Below are 25,342 nucleotides of genomic sequence, written 5' to 3'. Positions count from 1 at the left end.
GAAAAGCTTATTTTACCATCAAACTGTTGAATAGTTTCTATTACCATCAAACTGTTGGACAGCATCTATTACCATCAGACATTTGAACAGCATCTATTACCATCAGGCTGTTGGACAGCTTATATTACCATCAGACTGTTGAACAGCTTCTATTAACATCAGACTGTTGAACAGCTTCTACTACCATCAGACTGTTGAACAGCTTCTAGACTGTACCATCCAGACTGTTGAACAGCTTCAATTACCATCAGACTGTTGGACAGCTTCTAACACCATCAGACTGTTGGACAACTTCTATTACCATCAGCATGTTGAAAAGCTTATTTTACCATCAAACTGTTGAATAGTTTCTATTACCATCAGACTGTTGGACAGCTTCTATTACCATCAGACTGTTGGACAGCTTCTATTACCATCAGACTGTTGGACAGCTTCTATTTCCATCAGAATGTTGAACAGCTTCAACTACCATCAGACTGTTGAACAGCATCTATTACCATCAGACTGTTGAACAGCTTCTATTACCATCAGACTGTTGAACAGCATCTATTACCATCAGACATTTGAACAGCATCTATTACCATCAGACTGTTGAACAGCCTCTATTACCATCAGACTGTTGAACAGCATCTATTACCATCAGACATTTGAACAGCATCTATTACCATCAGACTGTTGAACAGCCTCTATTACCATCAGACTGTTGGACAGCTTCTATTACCATCAGACTGTTGGACAGCTTCTATTACCATCAGACTGTTGGACAGCTTCTATTACCATCAGACTGTTGCACAGCTTCTATTACCATAAGACTGTTGAACAGCTTCTATTACCATCAGACTGTTGGACAGCTTCTATTACCATAAGACTGTTGAATAGTTTCTATTACCATCAAACTGTTGGACAGCTTCTATTACCATCAGACTTCTTTAAAAGATCCTAATAACACCAGACTTTTGAACAGCTTCTATTACCATCAGACTGTTGGACAGCTTCTATTTCCATCAGAATGTTGAACAGCTTCAACTACCATCAGACTGTTGAACAGCATCTATTACCATCAGACTGTTGAACAGCATCTATTACCATCAGACATTTGAACAGCATCTATTACCATCAGACTGTTGAACAGCCTCTATTACCATCAGACTGTTGAACAGCATCTATTACCATCAGACTGTTGAACAGCATCTATTACCATCGGACATTTGAACAGCATCTATTACCATCAGACTGTTGAACAGCCTCTATTACCATCAGACTGTTGGACAGCTTCTATTACCATCAGACTGTTGGGCAGCTTCTATTACCATCAGACTGTTGGACAGCTTCTATTACAATCAGACTGTTGAACAGCTTCTATTACCAGGCCATCAGACTGTTGAACAGCTTCAACTTCCATCAGACTGTTGAAGAGCATCTATTACCATCAGACTGTTGAACAGCATCTATTACCATCAGACTGTTGAACAGCTTCTATTACCATCAGACTGTTGAACAGCATCTATTACCATCAGACATTTGAACAGCATCTATTACCATCAGACTGTTGAACAGCCTCTATTACCATCAGACTGTTGGACAGCTTCTATTACAATCAGACTGTTGAACAGCTTCTATTACCAGCAGACTGTTGAACAGCTTCAACTACCATCAGACTGTTGAACAGCATCTATTACCATCAGACTGTTGAACAGCTTCTATTTACCATCAGACTGTTGAACAGCATCTATTACCATCAGCATGTTGAAAAGCTTATTTTACCATCAAACTGTTGAATAGTTTCTATTACCATCAAACTGTTGGACAGCATCTATTACCATCAGACATTTGAACAGCATCTATTACCATCAGACTGTTGAACAGCATCTATTACCATCAGACTGTTGAACAGCTTCTATGTGTAGCTCAGTTGGTAGAGCATGGCGCTTGTAATGCCAGGGTAGTGGGTTCGATTCCCGGGACCACCCATACGTAGAATGTATGCACACATGACTGTAAGTCGCTTTGGATAAAAGCGTCTGCTAAATGGCATATATTATTATTATTATTATATATCACCATCAGACTGTTGAACAGCCTCTATTACCATCAGACTGTTGAACAGCTTCTAATACCATCAGACTGTTGGACAGCTTCTATTACCATCAGATTGTTGAACAGCATCTATTACCATCAGACTGTTGAACAGCATCTATTACCGTCAGACTGTTGAACAGCTTCTATTACCATCAGACTGTTGAACAGCATCTATTACCATCAGACATTTGAACAACATCTATTACCATCAGACTGTTGAACAGCCTCTATTACCATCAGACTGTTGGACAGCTTCTATTACCATCAGACTGTTGAACAGCTTCTATTACCATCAGACTGTTGAACAGCATCTATTACCATCAGACTTTTGAACAGCATCTATTACCATCAGACTGTTGAACAGCTTCTATTACCATCAGACTGTTGAACAGCTTCTATTACCATCAGACTGTTGGACAGCTTCTAACACCATTAGACTTTTGGACAACTTCTATTACCATCAGCATGTTGAAAAGCTTATTTTACCATCAAACTATTGAACAGTTTATATTACCATCAGACTGTTGGACAGCTTCTATTACCATCAGACATTTGAACAGCATCTATTACCATCAGACTGTTGAACAGCCTCTATTACCATCAGACTGTTGGACAGCTTCTATTACCATCAGACTGTTGGACAGCTTCTATTACCATCAGACTGTTGGACAGCTTCTATTACCATCAGACTGTTGCACAGCTTCTATTACCATAAGACTGTTGAACAGCTTCTATTACCATCAGACTGTTGGACAGCTTCTATTACCATAAGACTGTTGAATAGTTTCTATTACCATCAAACTGTTGGACAGCTTCTATTACCATCAGACTTCTTTAAAAGATCCTAATAACACCAGACTTTTGAACAGCTTCTATTACCATCAGACTGTTGGACAGCTTCTATTTCCATCAGAATGTTGAACAGCTTCAACTACCATCAGACTGTTGAACAGCATCTATTACCATCAGACTGTTGAACAGCATCTATTACCATCAGACATTTGAACAGCATCTATTACCATCAGACTGTTGAACAGCCTCTATTACCATCAGACTGTTGAACAGCATCTATTACCATCAGACTGTTGAACAGCATCTATTACCATCGGACATTTGAACAGCATCTATTACCATCAGACTGTTGAACAGCCTCTATTACCATCAGACTGTTGGACAGCTTCTATTACCATCAGACTGTTGGGCAGCTTCTATTACCATCAGACTGTTGGACAGCTTCTATTACAATCAGACTGTTGAACAGCTTCTATTACCAGGCCATCAGACTGTTGAACAGCTTCAACTTCCATCAGACTGTTGAAGAGCATCTATTACCATCAGACTGTTGAACAGCATCTATTACCATCAGACTGTTGAACAGCTTCTATTACCATCAGACTGTTGAACAGCATCTATTACCATCAGACATTTGAACAGCATCTATTACCATCAGACTGTTGAACAGCCTCTATTACCATCAGACTGTTGGACAGCTTCTATTACAATCAGACTGTTGAACAGCTTCTATTACCAGCAGACTGTTGAACAGCTTCAACTACCATCAGACTGTTGAACAGCATCTATTACCATCAGACTGTTGAACAGCTTCTATTTACCATCAGACTGTTGAACAGCATCTATTACCATCAGCATGTTGAAAAGCTTATTTTACCATCAAACTGTTGAATAGTTTCTATTACCATCAAACTGTTGGACAGCTTCTATTACCATCAGACTTCTTTAAAAGATCCTAATAACACCAGACTTTTGAACAGCTTCTATTACCATCAGACTGTTGGACAGCTTCTACTACCATCAGACTGTTGAACAGCTTCTATTACCATCAGACCGTTGGACAGCTTCTATTACCATCAGCATGTTGAAAAGCTTATTTTACCATCAAACTGTTGAATAGTTTCTATTACCATCAAACTGTTGGACAGCTTCTATTACCATCAGACTTCTTTAAAAGATCCTAATAACACCAGACTTTTGAACAGCTTCTATTACCATCAGACTGTTGGACAACTTCTATTACCATCAGCATGTTGAAAAGCTTATTTTACCAACAGCATGTTGAAATGCTTATTTTACCATCAGCATGTTGAAAAGCTTATTTTACCATCAAACTGTTGAATAGTTTCTATTACCATCAAACTGTTGAACAGCATCTATTACCATCAGACTGTTGAACAGCATCTATTACCATCAGACTGTTGAACAGCATCTATTACCATCAGACTGTTGAACAGCATCTATTACCATCAGACTGTTGAACAGCATCTATTACCATCAGACTGTTGAACAGCATCTATTACCATCAGACTGTTGAACAGCATCTATTACCATCAGACTGTTGAACAGCATCTATTACCATCAGACTGTTGAACAGCATCTATTACCATCAGACTGCTGGACAGCTTCTATTACCATCAGACTGTTGAACAGCTTCTATTACCATCAGACTGTTGAACAGCATCTATTACCATCAGACTGTTGGACAGCTTCTATTACCATCAAACTGTTGGACAGCTTCTATTACCATCAGACTTCTTTAAAAGATCCTAATAACACCAGACTTTTGAACAGCTTCTATTACCATCAGACTGTTGAACAGCATCTATTACCATCAGACTGTTGGACAGCTTCTATTACAATCAGACTGTTGAACAGCTTCTATTACCAGGCCATCAGACTGTTGAACAGCTTCTATTTCCATCAGAATGTTGAACAGCTTCAACTACCATCAGACTGTTGAACAGCATCTATTACCATCAGACTGTTGAACAGCATCTATTACCATCAGACTGTTGAACAGCATCTATTACCATCAGACATTTGAACAGAATCTATTACCATCAGACTGTTGAACAGCCTCTATTACCATCAGACTGTTGAACAGCTTCTAATACCATCAGACTGTTGGACAGCTTCTATTACCATCAGATTGTTGAACAGCATCTATTACCATCAGACTGTTGAACAGCTTCTATTACCAGGCCATCAGACTGTTGAACAGCATCGATTACCATCAGACTGTTGAACAGCATCTATTACCATCAGACTGTTGAACAGCATCTATTACCGTCAGACTGTTGAACAGCTTCTATTACCATCAGACTGTTGAACAGCATCTATTACCATCAGACATTTGAACAACATCTATTACCATCAGACTGTTGAACAGCCTCTATTACCATCAGACTGTTGGACAGCTTCTATTACCATCAGACTGTTGAACAGCTTCTATTACCATCAGACTGTTGAACAGCATCTATTACCATCAGACTTTTGAACAGCATCTATTACCATCAGACTGTTGAACAGCTTCTATTACCATCAGACTGTTGAACAGCTTCTATTACCATCAGACTGTTGGACAGCTTCTAACACCATCAGACTTTTGGACAACTTCTATTAACATCAGCATGTTGAAAAGCTTATTTTACCATCAAACTATTGAACAGTTTATATTACCATCAGACTGTTGGACAGCTTCTATTACCATCAGACTGTTGAACAGCTTCTATTACTATCAGACTGTTGGACAGCTTCTATTACCATCAGACTGTTGGACAGCTTCTACTACCATCAGACTGTTGAACAGCTTCTATTACCATCAGACCGTTGGACAGCTTCTATTACCATCAGCATGTTGAAAAGCTTATTTTACCATCAAACTGTTGACTAGTTTCTATTACCATCAAACTGTTGGACAGCTTCTATTACCATCAGACTTCTTTAAAAGATCCTAATAACACCAGACTTTTGAACAGCTTCTATTACCATCAGACTGTTGGACAGCTTCTATTACCATCAGACTGTTGGACAGCTTCTATTACCATCAGCATGTTGAAAAGCTTATTTTACCAACAGCATGTTGAAAAGCTTATTTTACCATCAAACTGTTGAATAGTTTCTATTACCATCAAACTGTTGAACAGCATCTATTACCATCAGACTGTTGAACAGCATCTATTACCATCAGACTGTTGAACAGCATCTATTACCATCAGACTGTTGAACAGCATCTATTACCATCAGACTGTTGAACAGCATCTATTACCATCAGACTGTTGAACAGCATCTATTACCATCAGACTGTTGAACAGCATCTATTACCATCAGACTGTTGAACAGCATCTATTACCATCAGACTGTTGAACAGCATCTATTACCATCAGACTGTTGAACAGCATCTATTACCATCAGACTGTTGGACAGCTTCTATTACCATCAGACTGTTGAACAGCTGACTGTTGACAGCTTCTATTACCATCAGACTGTTGAACAGCATCTATTACCATCAGACTGTTGAACAGCATCTATTACCATCAGACTGTTGAACAGCATCTATTACCATCAGACTGTTGAACAGCATCTATTACCATCCATCAGACTATTACCATCAGCTGTTGACAGCTTCTATTACCATCAGACTGTTGAACAGCTTCTATTACCATCAGACTGTTGAACAGCATCTATTACCATCAGACTGTTGGACAGCTTCTATTACCATCAGACTGTTGAACAGCTTCTATTACCAGGCCATCAGACTGTTGAACAGCTTCTATTTCCATCAGAATGTTGAACAGCTTCTATTACCATCAGACTGTTGAACAGCATCTATTACCATCAGACTGTTGAACAGCATCTATTACCATCAGACTGTTGAACAGCATCTATTACCATCAGACATTTGAACAGAATCTATTACCATCAGACTGTTGAACAGCCTCTATTACCATCAGACTGTTGAACAGCTTCTAATACCATCAGACTGTTGGACAGCTTCTATTACCATCAGACTGTTGAACAGCCTCTATTACCATCAGACTGTTGAACAGCATCTATTACCATCAGACTGTTGAACAGCATCTATTACCATCGGACATTTGAACAGCATCTATTACCATCAGACTGTTGAACAGCCTCTATTACCATCAGACTGTTGGACAGCTTCTATTACCATCAGACTGTTGGGCAGCTTCTATTACCATCAGACTGTTGGACAGCTTCTATTACAATCAGACTGTTGAACAGCTTCTATTACCAGGCCATCAGACTGTTGAACAGCTTCAACCATCAGACTGTTGAACAGCATCTATTACCATCAGACTGTTGAACAGCATCTATTACCATCAGACTGTTGAACAGCTTCTATTACCATCAGACTGTTGAACAGCATCTATTACCATCAGACTGTTGAACAGCATCTATTACCATCAGACTGTTGAACAGCATCTATTACCATCAGACTGTTGGACAGCTTCTATTACAATCAGACTGTTGAACAGCTTCTATTACCATCAGACTGTTGAACAGCTTCTATTACCATCAGACTGTTGAACAGCATCTATTACCATCAGACTGTTGAACAGCTTCTATTACCATCAGACTGTTGAACAGCATCTATTACCATCAGCATGTTGAAAAGCTTCTATTTTACCATCAAACTGTTGAATAGTTTCTATTACCATCAAACTGTTGGACAGCTTCTATTACCATCAGACTTCTTTAAAAGATCCTAATAACACCAGACTTTTGAACAGCTTCTATTACCATCAGACTGTTGGACAGCTTCTACTACCATCAGACTGTTGAACAGCTTCTATTACCATCAGACCGTTGGACAGCTTCTATTACCATCAGCATGTTGAAAAGCTTATTTTACCATCAAACTGTTGAATAGTTTCTATTACCATCAAACTGTTGGACAGCTTCTATTACCATCAGACTTCTTTAAAAGATCCTAATAACACCAGACTTTTGAACAGCTTCTATTACCATCAGACTGTTGGACAACTTCTATTACCATCAGCATGTTGAAAAGCTTATTACCAACAGCATGTTGAAATGCTTATTTTACCATCAGCATGTTGAAAAGCTTATTTTACCATCAAACTGTTGAATAGTTTCTATTACCATCAAACTGTTGAACAGCATCTATTACCATCAGACTGTTGAACAGCATCTATTACCATCAGACTGTTGAACAGCATCTATTACCATCAGACTGTTGAACAGCATCTATTACCATCAGACTGTTGAACAGCATCTATTACCATCAGACTGTTGAACAGCATCTGTTGAACAGCATCTATTACCATCAGACTGTTGAACAGCATCTATTACCATCAGACTGTTGAACAGCATCTATTACCATCAGACTGTTGAACAGCTTCTATTACCATCAGACTGTTGAACAGCTTCTATTACCATCAGACTGTTGAACAGCTTCTATTACCATCAGACTGTTGGACAGCTTCTATTACCATCAAACTGTTGGACAGCTTCTATTACCATCAGACTTTTTAAAGATTCTATTACCAGACTTTTGAACAGCTTCTATTACCATCAGACTGTTGAACAGCATCTATTACCATCAGACTGTTGGACAGCTTCTATTACAATCAGACTGTTGAACAGCTTCTATTACCAGGCCATCAGACTGTTGAACAGCTTCTATTTCCATCAGAATGTTGAACAGCTTCAACTACCATCAGACTGTTGAACAGCATCTATTACCATCAGACTGTTGAACAGCATCTATTACCATCAGACTGTTGAACAGCATCTATTACCATCAGACATTTGAACAGAATCTATTACCATCAGACTGTTGAACAGCCTCTATTACCATCAGACTGTTGAACAGCTTCTAATACCATCAGACTGTTGGACAGCTTCTATTACCATCAGATTGTTGAACAGCATCTATTACCATCAGACTGTTGAACAGCTTCTATTACCAGGCCATCAGACTGTTGAACAGCATCGATTACCATCAGACTGTTGAACAGCATCTATTACCATCAGACTGTTGAACAGCATCTATTACCATCAGACTGTTGAACAGCTTCTATTACCATCAGACTGTTGAACAGCATCTATTACCATCAGACATTTGAACAACATCTATTACCATCAGACTGTTGAACAGCCTCTATTACCATCAGACTGTTGGACAGCTTCTATTACCATCAGACTGTTGAACAGCTTCTATTACCATCAGACTGTTGAACAGCATCTATTACCATCAGACTTTGAACAGCATCTATTACCATCAGACTGTTGAACAGCTTCTATTACCATCAGACTGTTGAACAGCTTCTATTACCATCAGACTGTTGGACAGCTTCTAACACCATCAGACTTTTGGACAACTTCTATTAACATCAGCATGTTGAAAGCTTATTTTACCATCAAACTGTTGAACAGTTTCTATTACCATCAGACTGTTGGACAGCTTCTATTACCATCAGACTGTTGAACAGCTTCTATTACCATCAGACTGTTGGACAGCTTCTATTACCATCAGACTGTTGGACAGCTTCTACTACCATCAGACTGTTGAACAGCTTCTATTACCATCAGACCGTTGGACAGCTTCTATTACCATCAGCATGTTGAAAAGCTTATTTTACCATCAAACTGTTGACTAGTTTCTATTACCATCAAACTGTTGGACAGCTTCTATTACCATCAGACTTCTTTAAAAGATCCTAATAACACCAGACTTTTGAACAGCTTCTATTACCATCAGACTGTTGGACAGCTTCTATTACCATCAGACTGTTGGACAGCTTCTATTACCATCAGCATGTTGAAAAGCTTATTTTACCATCAGCACTGTTGAAAAGCTTATTTTACCATCAAACTGTTGAATAGTTTCTATTACCATCAAACTGTTGAACAGCATCTATTACCATCAGACTGTTGAACAGCATCTATTACCATCAGACTGTTGAACAGCATCTATTACCATCAGACTGTTGAACAGCATCTATTACCATCAGACTGTTGAACAGCATCTATTACCATCAGACTGTTGAACAGCATCTATTACCATCAGACTGTTGAACAGCATCTATTACCATCAGACTGTTGGACAGCTTCTATTACAATCAGACTGTTGAACAGCTTCTATTACCAGGCCATCAGACTGTTGAACAGCTTCTATTACCATCAGACTGTTGAACAGCTTCAACTACCATCAGACTGTTGAACAGCATCTATTACCATCAGACTGTTGAACAGCATCTATTACCATCAGACTGTTGAACAGCATCTATTACCATCAGACTTTGAACAGCTTCTATTACCATCAGACTGTTGAACAGATCTATTACCATCAGACTGTTGAACAGCTTCTATTACCATCAGACTGTTGGACAGCTTCTATTACCATCAGACAGCATCTATTACCATCAGACTGTTGAACAGCTTCTATTACCAGGCCATCAGACTGTTGAACAGCATCTATTACCATCAGACTGTTGAACAGCATCTATTACCATCAGACTGTTGAACAGCATCTATTACCATCAGACTGTTGAACAGCTTCTATTACCATCAGACTGTTGAACAGCATCTATTACCATCAGACTGTTGAACAGCATCTATTACCATCAGACTGTTGGACAGCTTCTATTACAATCAGACTGTTGAACAGCTTCTATTACCATCAGACTGTTGAACAGCTTCTATTTCCATCAGAATGTTGAACAGCTTCAACTACCATCAGACTGTTGAACAGCATCTATTACCATCAGACTGTTGAACAGCATCTATTACCATCAGACTGTTGAACAGCATCTATTACCATCAGACATTTGAACAGAATCTATTACCATCAGACTGTTGAACAGCTTCTATTACCATCAGACTGTTGAACAGCTTACTCAGACTGTTGAACCATCAGACTGTTGGACAGCTTCTATTACCATCAGACTGTTGAACAGCTTCTATTACCATCAGACTGTTGAACAGCTTCTATTACCAGGCCATCAGACTGTTGAACAGCATCTATTACCATCAGACTGTTGAACAGCATCTATTACCATCAGACTGTTGAACAGCATCTATTACCATCAGACTGTTGAACAGCATCTATTACCATCAGACATTTGAACAGCATCTACCATCAGACTTTTGAACAGCATCTATTACCATCAGACTGTTGAACAGCCTCTATTACCATCAGACTGTTGAACAGCTTCTATTACCATCAGACTGTTGAACAGCTTCTATTACCATCAGACTGTTGAACAGCATCTATTACCATCAGACTGTTGAACAGCATCTATTACCATCAGACTGTTGAACAGCTTCTATTACCATCAGACTGTTGAACAGCTTCTATTACCATCAAACTGTTGGACAGCTTCTATTACCATCAGACTTCTTTAAAAGGTCCTAATAACACCAGACTTTTGAACAGCTTCTATTACCATCAGACTGTTGGACAACTTCTATTACCATCAGACTGTTGAAAAGCTTATTTTACCAACAGCATGTTGAAATGCTTATTTTACCATCAGCATGTTGAAAAGCTTATTTTACCATCAAACTGTTGAATAGTTTCTATTACCATCAGACTGTTGAACAGCATCTATTACCATCAGACTGTTGAACAGCATCTATTACCATCAGACTGTTGAACAGCATCTATTACCATCAGACTGTTGAACAGCATCTATTACCATCAGACTGTTGAACAGCATCTATTACCATCAGACTGTTGAACAGCATCTATTACCATCAGACTGTTGAACATCATCTATTACCATCAGACTGTTGAACAGCATCTATTACCATCAGACTGTTGAACAGCTTCTATTACCATCAGACTGTTGAACAGCTTCTATTACCATCAGACTGTTGGACAGCTTCTATTACCATCAAACTGTTGGACAGCTTCTATTACCATCAGACTTCTTTAAAAGATCCTAATAACACCAGACTTTTGAACAGCTTCTATTACCATCAGACTGTTGAACAGCATCTATTACCATCAGACTGTTGGACAGCTTCTATTACAATCAGACTGTTGAACAGCTTCTATTACCAGGCCATCAGACTGTTGAACAGCTTCTATTTCCATCAGAATGTTGAACAGCTTCAATTACCATCAGACTGTTGAACAGCATCTATTACCATCAGACTGTTGAACAGCATCTATTACCATCAGACTGTTGAACAGCATCTATTACCATCAGACATTTGAACAGAATCTATTACCATCAGACTGTTGAACAGCCTCTATTACCATCAGACTGTTGAACAGCTTCTATTACCATCAGACTGTTGGACAGCTTCTATTACCATCAGACTGTTGAACAGCATCTATTACCATCAGACTGTTGAACAGCTTCTATTACCATCAGACTGTTGAACAGCATCGATTACCATCAGACTGTTGAACAGCATCTATTACCATCAGACTGTTGAACAGCATCTATTACCATCAGACTGTTGAACAGCTTCTATTACCATCAGACTGTTGAACAGCATCTATTACCATCAGACATTTGAACAACATCTATTACCATCAGACTGTTGACAGCATTACCATCAGACTGTTGGACAGCTTCTATTACCATCAGACTGTTGAACAGCTTCTATTACCATCAGACTGTTGAACAGCTTCTATTACCATCAGACTGTTGAACAGCATCTATTACCATCAGACTGTTGAACAGCATCTATTACCATCAGACTGTTGAACAGCTTCTATTACCATCAGACTGTTGAACAGCTTCTATTACCATCAGACTGTTGGACAGCTTCTATTACTATCAGACTGTTGGACAGCTTCTATTACCATCAGACTGTTGGACAGCTTCTATTACTATCAGACTGTTGGACAGCTTCTATTACCATCAGACTGTTGGACAGCTTCTACTACCATCAGACTGTTGAACAGCTTCTATTACCATCAGACCGTTGGACAGCTTCTATTACCATCAGCATGTTGAAAAGCTTATTTTACCATCAAACTGTTGACTAGTTTCTATTACCATCAAACTGTTGGACAGCTTCTATTACCATCAGACTTCTTTAAAAGATCCTAATAACACCAGACTTTTGAACAGCTTCTATTACCATCAGACTGTTGGACAGCTTCTATTACCATCAGACTGTTGGACAGCTTCTATTACCATCAGCATGTTGAAAAGCTTATTTTACCATCAGCATGTTGAAAAGCTTATTTTACCATCAAACTGTTGAATAGTTTCTATTACCATCAAACTGTTGAACAGCATCTATTACCATCAGACTGTTGAACAGCATCTATTACCATCAGACTGTTGAACAGCATCTATTACCATCAGACTGTTGAACAGCATCTATTACCATCAGACTGTTGAACAGCATCTATTACCATCAGACTGTTGAACAGCATCTATTACCATCAGACTGTTGAACAGCATCTATTACCATCAGACTGTTGGACAGCTTCTATTACCATCAGACTGTTGAACAGCTTCTATTACCAGGCCATCAGACTGTTGAACAGCTTCTATTTCCATCAGAATGTTGAACAGCTTCAACTACCATCAGACTGTTGAACAGCATCTATTACCATCAGACTGTTGAACAGCATCTATTACCATCAGACTGTTGAACAGCATCTATTACCATCAGACATTTGAACAGCATCTATTACCATCAGACTGTTGAACAGCTTCTATTACCATCAGACTGTTGAACAGCTTCTAATACCATCAGACTGTTGGACAGCTTCTATTACCATCAGACTGTTGAACAGCATCTATTACCATCAGACTGTTGAACAGCTTCTATTACCAGGCCATCAGACTGTTGAACAGCATCGATTACCATCAGACTGTTGAACAGCATCTATTACCATCAGACTGTTGAACAGCATCTATTACCATCAGACTGTTGAACAGCTTCTATTACCATCAGACTGTTGAACAGCATCTATTACCATCAGACTGTTGAACAGCATCTATTACCATCAGACTGTTGGACAGCTTCTATTACAATCAGACTGTTGAACAGCTTCTATTACCATCAGACTGTTGAACAGCTTCTATTTCCATCAGAATGTTGAACAGCTTCAACTACCATCAGACTGTTGAACAGCATCTATTACCATCAGACTGTTGAACAGCATCTATTACCATCAGACTGTTGAACAGCATCTATTACCATCAGACTTTGAACAGAATCTATTACCATCAGACTGTTGAACAGCCTCTATTACCATCAGACTGTTGAACAGCTTCTATTACCATCAGACTGTTGGACAGCTTCTATTACCATCAGATTGTTGAACAGCATCTATTACCATCAGACTGTTGAACAGCTTCTATTACCAGGCCATCAGACTGTTGAACAGCATCGATTACCATCAGACTGTTGAACAGCATCTATTACCATCAGACTGTTGAACAGCATCTATTACCATCAGACTGTTGAACAGCTTCTATTACCATCAGACTGTTGAACAGCATCTATTACCATCAGACATTTGAACAGATCTATTACCATCAGACTGTTGAACAGCCTCTATTACCATCAGACTGTTGGACAGCTTCTATTACCATCAGACTGTTGAACAGCTTCTATTACCATCAGACTGTTGAACAGCTTCTATTACCATCAGACTGTTGAACAGCATCTATTACCATCAGACTGTTGAACAGCTTCTATTACCATCAGACTGTTGAACAGCTTCTATTACCATCAAACTGTTGGACAGCTTCTATTACCATCAGACTTCTTTAAAAGGTCCTAATAACACCAGACTTTTGAACAGCTTCTATTACCATCAGACTGTTGGACAACTTCTATTACCATCAGCATGTTGAAAAGCTTATTTTACCAACAGCATGTTGAAATGCTTATTTTACCATCAGCATGTTGAAAAGCTTATTTTACCATCAAACTGTTGAATAGTTTCTATTACCATCAAACTGTTGAACAGCATCTATTACCATCAGACTGTTGAACAGCATCTATTACCATCAGACTGTTGAACAGCATCTATTACCATCAGACTGTTGAACAGCATCTATTACCATCAGACTGTTGAACAGCATCTATTACCATCAGACTGTTGAACAGCATCTATTACCATCAGACTGTTGAACAGCATCTATTACCATCAGACTGTTGAACAGCATCTATTACCATCAGACTGTTGAACAGCATCTATTACCATCAGACTGTTGGACAGCTTCTATTACCATCAGACTGTTGAACAGCTTCTATTACCATCAGACTGTTGAACAGCATCTATTACCATCAGACTGTTGGACAGCTTCTATTACAATCAGACTGTTGAACAGCTTCTATTACCATGCCATCAGACTGTTGAACAGCTTCTATTACCATCAGACTGTTGAACAGCTTCTATTACCATCAGACTGTTGAACAGCATCTATTACCATCAGACTTTGAACAGCATCTATTACCATCAGACTGTTGAACAGCATCTATTACCATCAGACTGTTGAACAGCTTCTATTACCATCAGACTGTTGAACAGCATCTATTACCATCAGACTGTTGAACAGCATCTATTACCATCAGACTGTTGAACAGCTTCTATTACCATCAGACTGTTGAACAGCTTCTATTACCATCAGACTGTTGAACAGCTTCTATTACCATCAGACTGTTGGACAGCTTCTATTACCATCAGACTGTTGAACAGCATCTATTACCATCAGACTGTTGAACAGCATCTATTACCATCAGACATTTGAACAGAATCTATTACCATCAGACTGTTGAACAGCCTCTATTACCATCAGACTGTTGAACAGCTTCTATTACCATCAGACTGTTGAACAGCATCTATTACCATCAGACTTTTGAAGAGCATCTATTACCATCAGACTGTTGAACAGCATCTATTACCATCAGACATTTGAACAGAATCTATTACCATCAGACATTTGAACAGAATCTATTACCATCAGACTGTTGAACAGCTTCTATTTCCATCAGAATGTTGAACAGCTTCAACTACCATCAGACTGTTGAACAGCATCTATTACCATCAGACTGTTGAACAGCATCTATTACCATCAGACTGTTGAACAGCATCTATTACCATCAGACATTTGAACAGAATCTATTACCATCAGACTGTTGAACAGCCTCTATTACCATCAGACTGTTGAACAGCTTCTAATACCATCAGACTGTTGGACAGCTTCTATTACCATCAGATTGTTGAACAGCATCTATTACCATCAGACTGTTGAACAGCTTCTATTACCAGGCCATCAGACTGTTGAACAGCATCGATTACCATCAGACTGTTGAACAGCATCTATTACCATCAGACTGTTGAACAGCATCTATTACCGTCAGACTGTTGAACAGCTTCTATTACCATCAGACTGTTGAACAGCATCTATTACCATCAGACATTTGAACAGCATCTATTACCATCAGACTGTTGAACAGCCTCTATTACCATCAGACTGTTGGACAGCTTCTATTACCATCAGACTGTTGAACAGCTTCTATTACCATCAGACTGTTGAACAGCATCTATTACCATCAGACTTTTGAACAGCATCTATTACCATCAGACTGTTGAACAGCTTCTATTACCATCAGACTGTTGAACAGCTTCTATTACCATCAGACTGTTGGACAGCTTCTAACACCATCAGACTTTTGGACAACTTCTATTAACATCAGCATGTTGAAAAGCTTATTTTACCATCAAACTGTTGAACAGTTTCTATTACCATCAGACTGTTGGACAGCTTCTATTACCATCAGACTGTTGAACAGCTTCTATTACTATCAGACTGTTGGACAGCTTCTATTACCATCAGACTGTTGGACAGCTTCTACTACCATCAGACTGTTGAACAGCTTCTATTACCATCAGACCGTTGGACAGCTTCTATTACCATCAGCATGTTGAAAAGCTTATTTTACCATCAAACTGTTGACTAGTTTCTATTACCATCAAACTGTTGGACAGCTTCTATTACCATCAGACTTCTTTAAAAGATCCTAATAACACCAGACTTTTGAACAGCTTCTATTACCATCAGACTGTTGGACAGCTTCTATTACCATCAGACTGTTGGACAGCTTCTATTACCATCAGCATGTTGAAAAGCTTATTTTACCATCAGCATGTTGAAAAGCTTATTTTACCATCAAACTGTTGAATAGTTTCTATTACCATCAAACTGTTGAACAGCATCTATTACCATCAGACTGTTGAACAGCATCTATTACCATCAGACTGTTGAACAGCATCTATTACCATCAGACTGTTGAACAGCATCTATTACCATCAGACTGTTGAACAGCATCTATTACCATCAGACTGTTGAACAGCATCTATTACCATCAGACTGTTGAACAGCATCTATTACCATCAGACTGTTGGACAGCTTCTATTACAATCAGACTGTTGAACAGCTTCTATTACCAGGCCATCAGACTGTTGAACAGCTTCTATTTCCATCAGAATGTTGAACAGCTTCAACTACCATCAGACTGTTGAACAGCATCTATTACCATCAGACTGTTGAACAGCATCTATTACCATCAGACTGTTGAACAGCATCTATTACCATCAGACATTTGAACAGAATCTATTACCATCAGACTGTTGAACAGCCTCTATTACCATCAGACTGTTGAACAGCTTCTAATACCATCAGACTGTTGGACAGCTTCTATTACCATCAGATTGTTGAACAGCATCTATTACCATCAGACTGTTGAACAGCTTCTATTACCAGGCCATCAGACTGTTGAACAGCATCGATTACCATCAGACTGTTGAACAGCATCTATTACCATCAGACTGTTGAACAGCATCTATTACCGTCAGACTGTTGAACAGCTTCTATTACCATCAGACTGTTGAACAGCATCTATTACCATCAGACTGTTGAACAGCATCTATTACCATCAGACTGTTGGACAGCTTCTATTACAATCAGACTGTTGAACAGCTTCTATTACCAGGCCATCAGACTGTTGAACAGCTTCTATTTCCATCAGAATGTTGAACAGCTTCAACTACCATCAGACTGTTGAACAGCATCTATTACCATCAGACTGTTGAACAGCATCTATTACCATCAGACTGTTGAACAGCATCTATTACCATCAGACATTTGAACAGAATCTATTACCATCAGACTGTTGAACAGCCTCTATTACCATCAGACTGTTGAACAGCTTCTAATACCATCAGACTGTTGGACAGCTTCTATTACCATCAGATTGTTGAACAGCATCTATTACCATCAGACTGTTGAACAGCTTCTATTACCAGGCCATCAGACTGTTGAACAGCATCGATTACCATCAGACTGTTGAACAGCATCTATTACCATCAGACTGTTGAACAGCATCTATTACCGTCAGACTGTTGAACAGCTTCTATTACCATCAGACTGTTGAACAGCATCTATTACCATCAGACATTTGAACAACATCTATTACCATCAGACTGTTGAACAGCCTCTATTACCATCAGACTGTTGGACAGCTTCTATTACCATCAGACTGTTGAACAGCTTCTATTACCATCAGACTGTTGAACAGCATCTATTACAATCAGACTTTTGAACAGCATCTATTACCATCAGACTGTTGAACAGCTTCTATTACCATCAGACTGTTGAACAGCTTCTATTACCATCAAACTGTTGGACAGCTTCTATTACCATCAGACTTCTTTAAAAGGTCCTAATAACACCAGACTTTTGAACAGCTTCTATTACCATCAGACTGTTGGACAACTTCTATTACCATCAGCATGTTGAAAAGCTTATTTTACCAACAGCATGTTGAAATGCTTATTTTACCATCAGCATGTTGAAAAGCTTATTTTACCATCAAACTGTTGAATAGTTTCTATTACCATCAAACTGTTGAACAGCATCTATTACCATCAGACTGTTGAACAGCATCTATTACCATCAGACTGTTGAACAGCATCTATTACCATCAGACTGTTGAACAGCATCTATTACCATCAGACTGTTGAACAGCATCTATTACCATCAGACTGTTGAACAGCATCTATTACCATCAGACTGTTGAACATCATCTATTACCATCAGACTGTTGAACAGCATCTATTACCATCAGACTGTTGAACAGCATCTATTACCATCAGACTGCTGGACAGCTTCTATTACCATCAGACTGTTGAACAGCTTCTATTACCATCAGACTGTTGAACAGCATCTATTACCATCAGACTGTTGGACAGCTTCTATTACCATCAAACTGTTGGACAGCTTCTATTACCATCAGACTTCTTTAAAAGATCCTAATAACACCAGACTTTTGAACAGCTTCTATTACCATCAGACTGTTGAACAGCATCTATTACCATCAGACTGTTGGACAGCTTCTATTACAATCAGACTGTTGAACAGCTTCTATTACCAGGCCATCAGACTGTTGAACAGCTTCTATTTCCATCAGAATGTTGAACAGCTTCAACTACCATCAGACTGTTGAACAGCATCTATTACCATCAGACATTTGAACAGAATCTATTACCATCAGACTGTTGAACAGCCTCTATTACCATCAGACTGTTGAACAGCTTCTATTACCATCAGACTGTTGAACAGCATCTATTACCATCAGACTTTTGAAGAGCATCTATTACCATCAGACTGTTTAACAGCTTCTATTACCATCAGACTGTTGGACAGCTTCTAATACCATCAGACTGTTGAACAGCTTCTATTACCATCAGACTGTTGGACAGCTTCTAATACCATCAGACTGTTGAACAGCATCTATTACCATCAGACTGTTGAACAGCATCTATTACCATCAGACATTTGAACAGAATCTATTACCATCAGACTGTTGAACAGCCTCTATTACCATCAGACTGTTGAACAGCTTCTATTACCATCAGACTGTTGAACAGCATCTATTACCATCAGACTTTTGAAGAGCATCTATTACCATCAGACTGTTTAACAGCTTCTATTACCATCAGACTGTTGGACAGCTTCTAATACCATCAGACTGTTGAACAGCTTCTATTACCATCAGACTGTTGGACAGCATCCATGTTGATTATGGCAGGCCCCGCACCTCTCTGATTCAGAGGGGTTGGGTTAAATGCGGAAGACACATTTCAGTTGAATGTATTCAGTTGTACAACTGACTAGGTTTACTCACTCGCCTACGAATCCTAACAAGGCATCCCGACCTTCTCCCTCGGTATCTCGAATGACAGGGATTTAGACCTGTTCTGCCGAAAGCAATATATCTTTCGCATCGGACTCATTAAAGAAAAAATCTCTGTCCAGTTCTTGGTGAGTAATTGCTGTTCTGATGTCCAGAAGCTCTTTTCGGTCAATAGAGACGGTAGCAGCAACTTTATGTAGAAAATAAGTAAAACGGCTCAGCGCCATCACACATTTGCTCAAATTAAATATTAGGCCTTTGGGGACTCCTACACATTTGGCAGCCAAGCATGAGTGATCAGTATAGCTTTTTATTGTCATAGACTCAATCCAATGAAAACCTATTAGAATTACAAGGCAGTTTGGAAAAACTAATCCCGTGCGAATCTTCCTCTGAAATAAGGCACATGCTGGGATAATAATTACATAACCAACGTCTCTAGTAATAGGCTACTATAGCTGTCTCTCCCTCCCCTTCAAACTTTCCTTGTCAATTTATTTGATAGGCTACATTATTTTTGAATTATGCTATAAATATAGCCAAGGCTTACTTTCTGATGGACTACAGCCAAGATTTGAAGTTGAACCTAGGTTTTTAATACGTTTTTAAGAAATGAGAAATTCGATTTTTGTGTTTGATATATGCTGGTGGTGTTGATTGATGGGTCCTTTTAGGGGGGAGTGTGTTAGCTAAAACGACTGCTACCCAGACTAACGGTGAATACCTCTGATTGTATACTGTTAAACTAACATCACCTTCTATCAGACTGAACAGGACATGAGAGGTTCACCTTGTTAGCAGCTGGGCTTCTCATCTTTGGATGCTGTATTTGTGCTGCTCGGGTTTACGAGGTAAATTCAATCCAAACAAATGGGCATTGGATTAAATGTATAATTCAATTGGGAATAGGAGCTACAGAAGCAAATCTCAGATCGAATGAAAGCGAATTAGCAGCCGGCTTTCAGCCAGACAAATAAGGGGGTGATGAGGCAGACTTCTCAGATAGGGAGAGTGGGATAGAGGGAAAAGTTAGATATTTTGTTTACAACATAGGGAAATCGGACTTGTGTGGATATTGTCTAGTAGTGTACTCCACGGCTAACACAGTAGAGAATCATTTCTGTGGGAAACCCACACGAATCTAAAACCAATTGTTAACAAACACATGACATTCACTACATGGAGCTAGTTTAAATGGAATGTTGTAAGCCACCATAACAGTATTCATTTCACCCCCTTTGATGGCATGTCAATATATCTGGAAATAAACGTAAATAATCTGTCAATGATTTAGCTCTGCAGTGGTGTATCAGTAATTCCCTCACTACGCTCTAACATGGGATTCTAAAAGAGATTGGAGGCGACAGGACATTTCCTTGATTTTAGAGCCGGGCTTGGCAAAGGTGTCTGTTAGGAGGTGGGATTAACCCCAGGTTGAGGAATAGGAGGGTGAAGGTCAAAGGTTGTGTGTTTCCTGCTCCAATCCAGAGCTGTGATTTAGGATCCTGTCTACGCAGACGCACGGCAATCAATCACCTTGGGGACTAGGAGCCAGAGCTGACACTGCAGCTGGACTAGCAAGAGAGAGAGACAATGGAAAACAGGAAATGTAATAACCAACCAAGCGCTGCCTGGGCAACTGGAAGAAATAAATATAAAAAATAAATGTATAACAAATAAATCCTGGTCGTGCTGTGTGGGAACGACTAAAATTAAACTGAGATTGTTCTCTCTGTGGTGTGTTTCAGTCGTAAACAGAGGTGGGAGTGGTGGGGGATGAGGAAAGATTGGAGAGGCAGATGAACAATACCAGTTTGATTGTGTTCCATCTCACAGGGAGATGAGGAGAGGAGAGGCAGAGAGAGCGTTCTATTTCAGATACGTCTTTCCTTGACAGAGGAACACCACAAATCTGACTTATTCTCAAGTTCTGCAATTCTGAAAGTTTGAGTTTTTTGACTACTGTAATATTCAGGCCCTACAATAAGTCCTCCATCGGAGGGGTTAAGGGCCAAATGGACAGAGATGAGAAACAAGAGGGAAGGGGTGGTAGAGGGATTTGTTTCTAAATGTGGACAAAGCCCCACTGTACCTTCTTTTTAATCTTGCTCTCCATCAGTCATGAGGTGCTAAAGGAATACAGGGCTATCCCCCAGCCCTACAGACAGCCTCCACTCTTCCTCTCTCAGACTACAGTACAGTGAGAGTGAGTCTGATGGCCCTGCACACCCTCCCTCCCTCAAAAACACAGACTTCTCACAATATCTAGAATGTATCAAAGACCTGATATATCATTTTAAATGTCAAAGACTTGATCAAAATAAAGTTAATTGATCACTTCATAGAAATGTAGTGAATTTAGACCATCACATGTGTTGGGGGTTAGAGAGGTGTAAGGGAAAGAGTCCTGTCAGTCTGCCGGGCCTTTCATTGTGTTTCGCTAGGCTCCATTGGTTCTCAGTTTCTTGTTTTAAACCCTGCTAGCCAGATGACATTTACCCTCCTTCCAGACAGCGGTACGGACAGTGGACTGAGCTTTTACCATGTGGTGCGGCAATTGAAAGAATCATCGTCGTGGAGGCTGCAGGCATTTGGAGCTCTCAGAAGGAAAAGAGTGACCCAACCTGCCCTTTTCACTGTTTCACAACCTTTACCAGTAAATCAAGGCCAGAGGTGACGCTGTGTGGTGGATGCAGATTGCTTTGCTTCAATAATATACCAACAATATTCAATCTGATCTAAGGTAATATCACTATACAGTAACAGTGATTGATGTTGGGGGCAAAACGGACCTTCAAAGTGTGTGCACGCGTTACACACACACACACACACACACACACACACACACACACACACACACACACACACACACACACACACACACACACACACACACACACACACACACACACACACACACACACACACACACACACACACACACACACACACACACACACACACACATACCTCCGTTGGGTCCAGGGTCAGGGGGCCCAAGACTGATGCCTCCCCAGGAGTTGCCAGTCCACCCTCGCTCCCTCTTCACCCTCATCTTCCTTCTGCGATCTCATTCGTCACGCTGCCGCAGAAGCTCCCCCTGCAGTTCCTGTTGCTCCAATTCCACACGGCAGGACATGTTCTGTATGGCCCCACTCTTCAGGATGGGCTGCGTTCAACCCACAGCCACAGGAACCCCCCGATGCCCTGACAGAGAAAGAGGGTAGGAAGGAGCATTGCTTTGTTCTAAACTCCACTGCAATCCTAACTGAAACAAAGAAAGAATAGTTGTTACAGAGAGACCAGGACAGACGGGACAGATGGGGCACTGATTAGGAGGGGACTAGACAGCACTTCAACCACTGTGACGAGGTGCAGACAAAAATCAAAAGAACATAGGAAGAGAAGTCACGCCTATTCTCTTCCAATAGGGCACTGATTACACAATCTTGTCACAGCTGTAGGGTTTGAAGGATTTGAACAAAGCCGGAGAAGAAAGACAGGGAGACCGTCTGGGTAGCAGACAGGTCAGCAATAAAATAACCCGATTAATTTCCACTTTTTAAACGAGACAGATAGATAAGATACAGAGAACAGATCTGTTCATTATAAATGAGTGTAATTAATAAATTCATACTGGTAACAAATGAATAGTCTACACAGTGCCTGTTTAATGCCCATTAGCAGAATGAAATTCAGATCAAACTTTAGCCATCGATACACAAACTCGAATTCAGCTTTGGCATCAAAGATGGAAAGAAACATGATACCAACCCATGCTTGTTTTGGTTCTCTCAGGGGTTTGGATTTACTCTCCGTCTCCAACATAAAGTAACATTATTGAGTTATAGGGATATATAAATAGCTATGAATTAAATAGATCTATCCAATATATCAATCTTACCTTCTCCGATGTTATGGCCTCAGTTAAGATCTTTCTTCATCTTCCTCTTGGTCCTCTTTCCTCGACCATTCCGAGCTCCGGCGCCAGTCTCCGCCAGAACTCCCCTCCAAAGCTCCTCTGCTTTCATTGCAATGATAACACACCAAAAGGGGGATTTAATTGGGAAATCTGACCAATCTGGCAACCTCAACGCAGTATGTGTTTTCTCATCCCTCTATGTTTAGAATATCGAAAGCAAGCTAAATATCCAGTGAATAAACTAGATGTCTGGTTACCTGTAGGATACTGATGACGAGTATCCAATGGCACACAGAACCCAGCTTATATAGCCCTATGTCACAGAGATCTGCATGTGTATGGGGCTGTGGCAGTCACGAAATGTCATCAGCCGGTGATTGTCAAGCAAATAACTGTCGGTCTCACAGTAATTGACCATTAATTAACATAAACATGTTTAGCATCTCCTGGCTTCCACACAGCCTACAAGCCACTGATGCAGACCTTTGGAACATCTACATTTTAAAAAGTCAAATCCATGTAATATAACCTACACATCACAGTAAATCCATGTAATATAACCTACACCTTCACAATAAATCCATGTAATATAACCTACACATCACAGTAAATCCATGTAATATAACCTACACCTTCACAATAAATCCATGTAATATAACCTACACATCACAGTAAATCCATGTAATATAACCTACACATCACAGTAAATCCATGTAATATAACCTACACATCACAGTAAATCCATGTAATATAACCTACACATCACAGTAAATCCATGTAATATAACCTACACATCACAGTAAATCCATGTAATATAACCTACACATCACAGTAAATCCATGTAATATAACCTACACATCACAGTAAATCCATGTAATATAACCTACACATCACAGTAAATCCATGTAATATAACCTACACATCACAGTAAATCCATGTAATATAACCTACACATCACAGTAAATCCATGTAATATAACCTACACATCACAGTAAATCCATGTAATATAACCTACACATCACAGTAAATCCATGTAATATAACCTACACATCACAGTAAATCCATGTAATATAACCTACACATCACAGTAAATCCATGTAATATAACCTACACATCACAGTAAATCCATGTAATATAGCCTACACCTTCACAATAAATCCATTATTTATTTCAGATAGGTCTAAAGAAATATGATATGAAGAAAATGTAGTCTATTTCAGAAGAACAGAATAGCAATCTCTGAGTTGTCCTTATGTTAGGTCCTGATCTGGCTATGCTAAATGGCTGTGGGCTACACTAGTTTATTTAGTAGACAAGATTTGCTTATAATTCCATGGCATTATTTTATATTATTTTATAGTATGAAGAATACAA

The 25,342-nt window shown here is 39.4% G+C and overlaps 1 protein-coding gene across 1 annotated transcript in view; it reads right to left on the bottom strand.

Annotated features, from left to right (window-relative positions):
• Positions 1 to 24,037, bottom strand: part of LOC127916471 (28S ribosomal protein S5, mitochondrial-like) — an 81,474-nt gene extending 57,437 nt beyond the window's left edge. The window contains exons 1-2 of the mRNA XM_052498253.1: positions 23,951 to 24,037; positions 23,017 to 23,253 (exon numbers count right to left, since the gene is read on the bottom strand). Coding sequence (XP_052354213.1) covers positions 23,017 to 23,101 — 85 coding nt within the window. The 5' untranslated portion in view covers positions 23,102 to 23,253; positions 23,951 to 24,037. The remainder of the gene's footprint in view (positions 1 to 23,016; positions 23,254 to 23,950) is intronic.
• Between the last annotated feature and the right edge of the window lie 1,305 nt (positions 24,038 to 25,342).

The sequence above is a fragment of the Oncorhynchus keta genome, chromosome 36 (assembly GCF_023373465.1).
Source record: "Oncorhynchus keta strain PuntledgeMale-10-30-2019 chromosome 36, Oket_V2, whole genome shotgun sequence".
NCBI classification, from domain to species: domain Eukaryota; kingdom Metazoa; phylum Chordata; class Actinopteri; order Salmoniformes; family Salmonidae; genus Oncorhynchus; species Oncorhynchus keta.
This window is presented reverse-complemented; position numbering and strand designations above follow the sequence as displayed.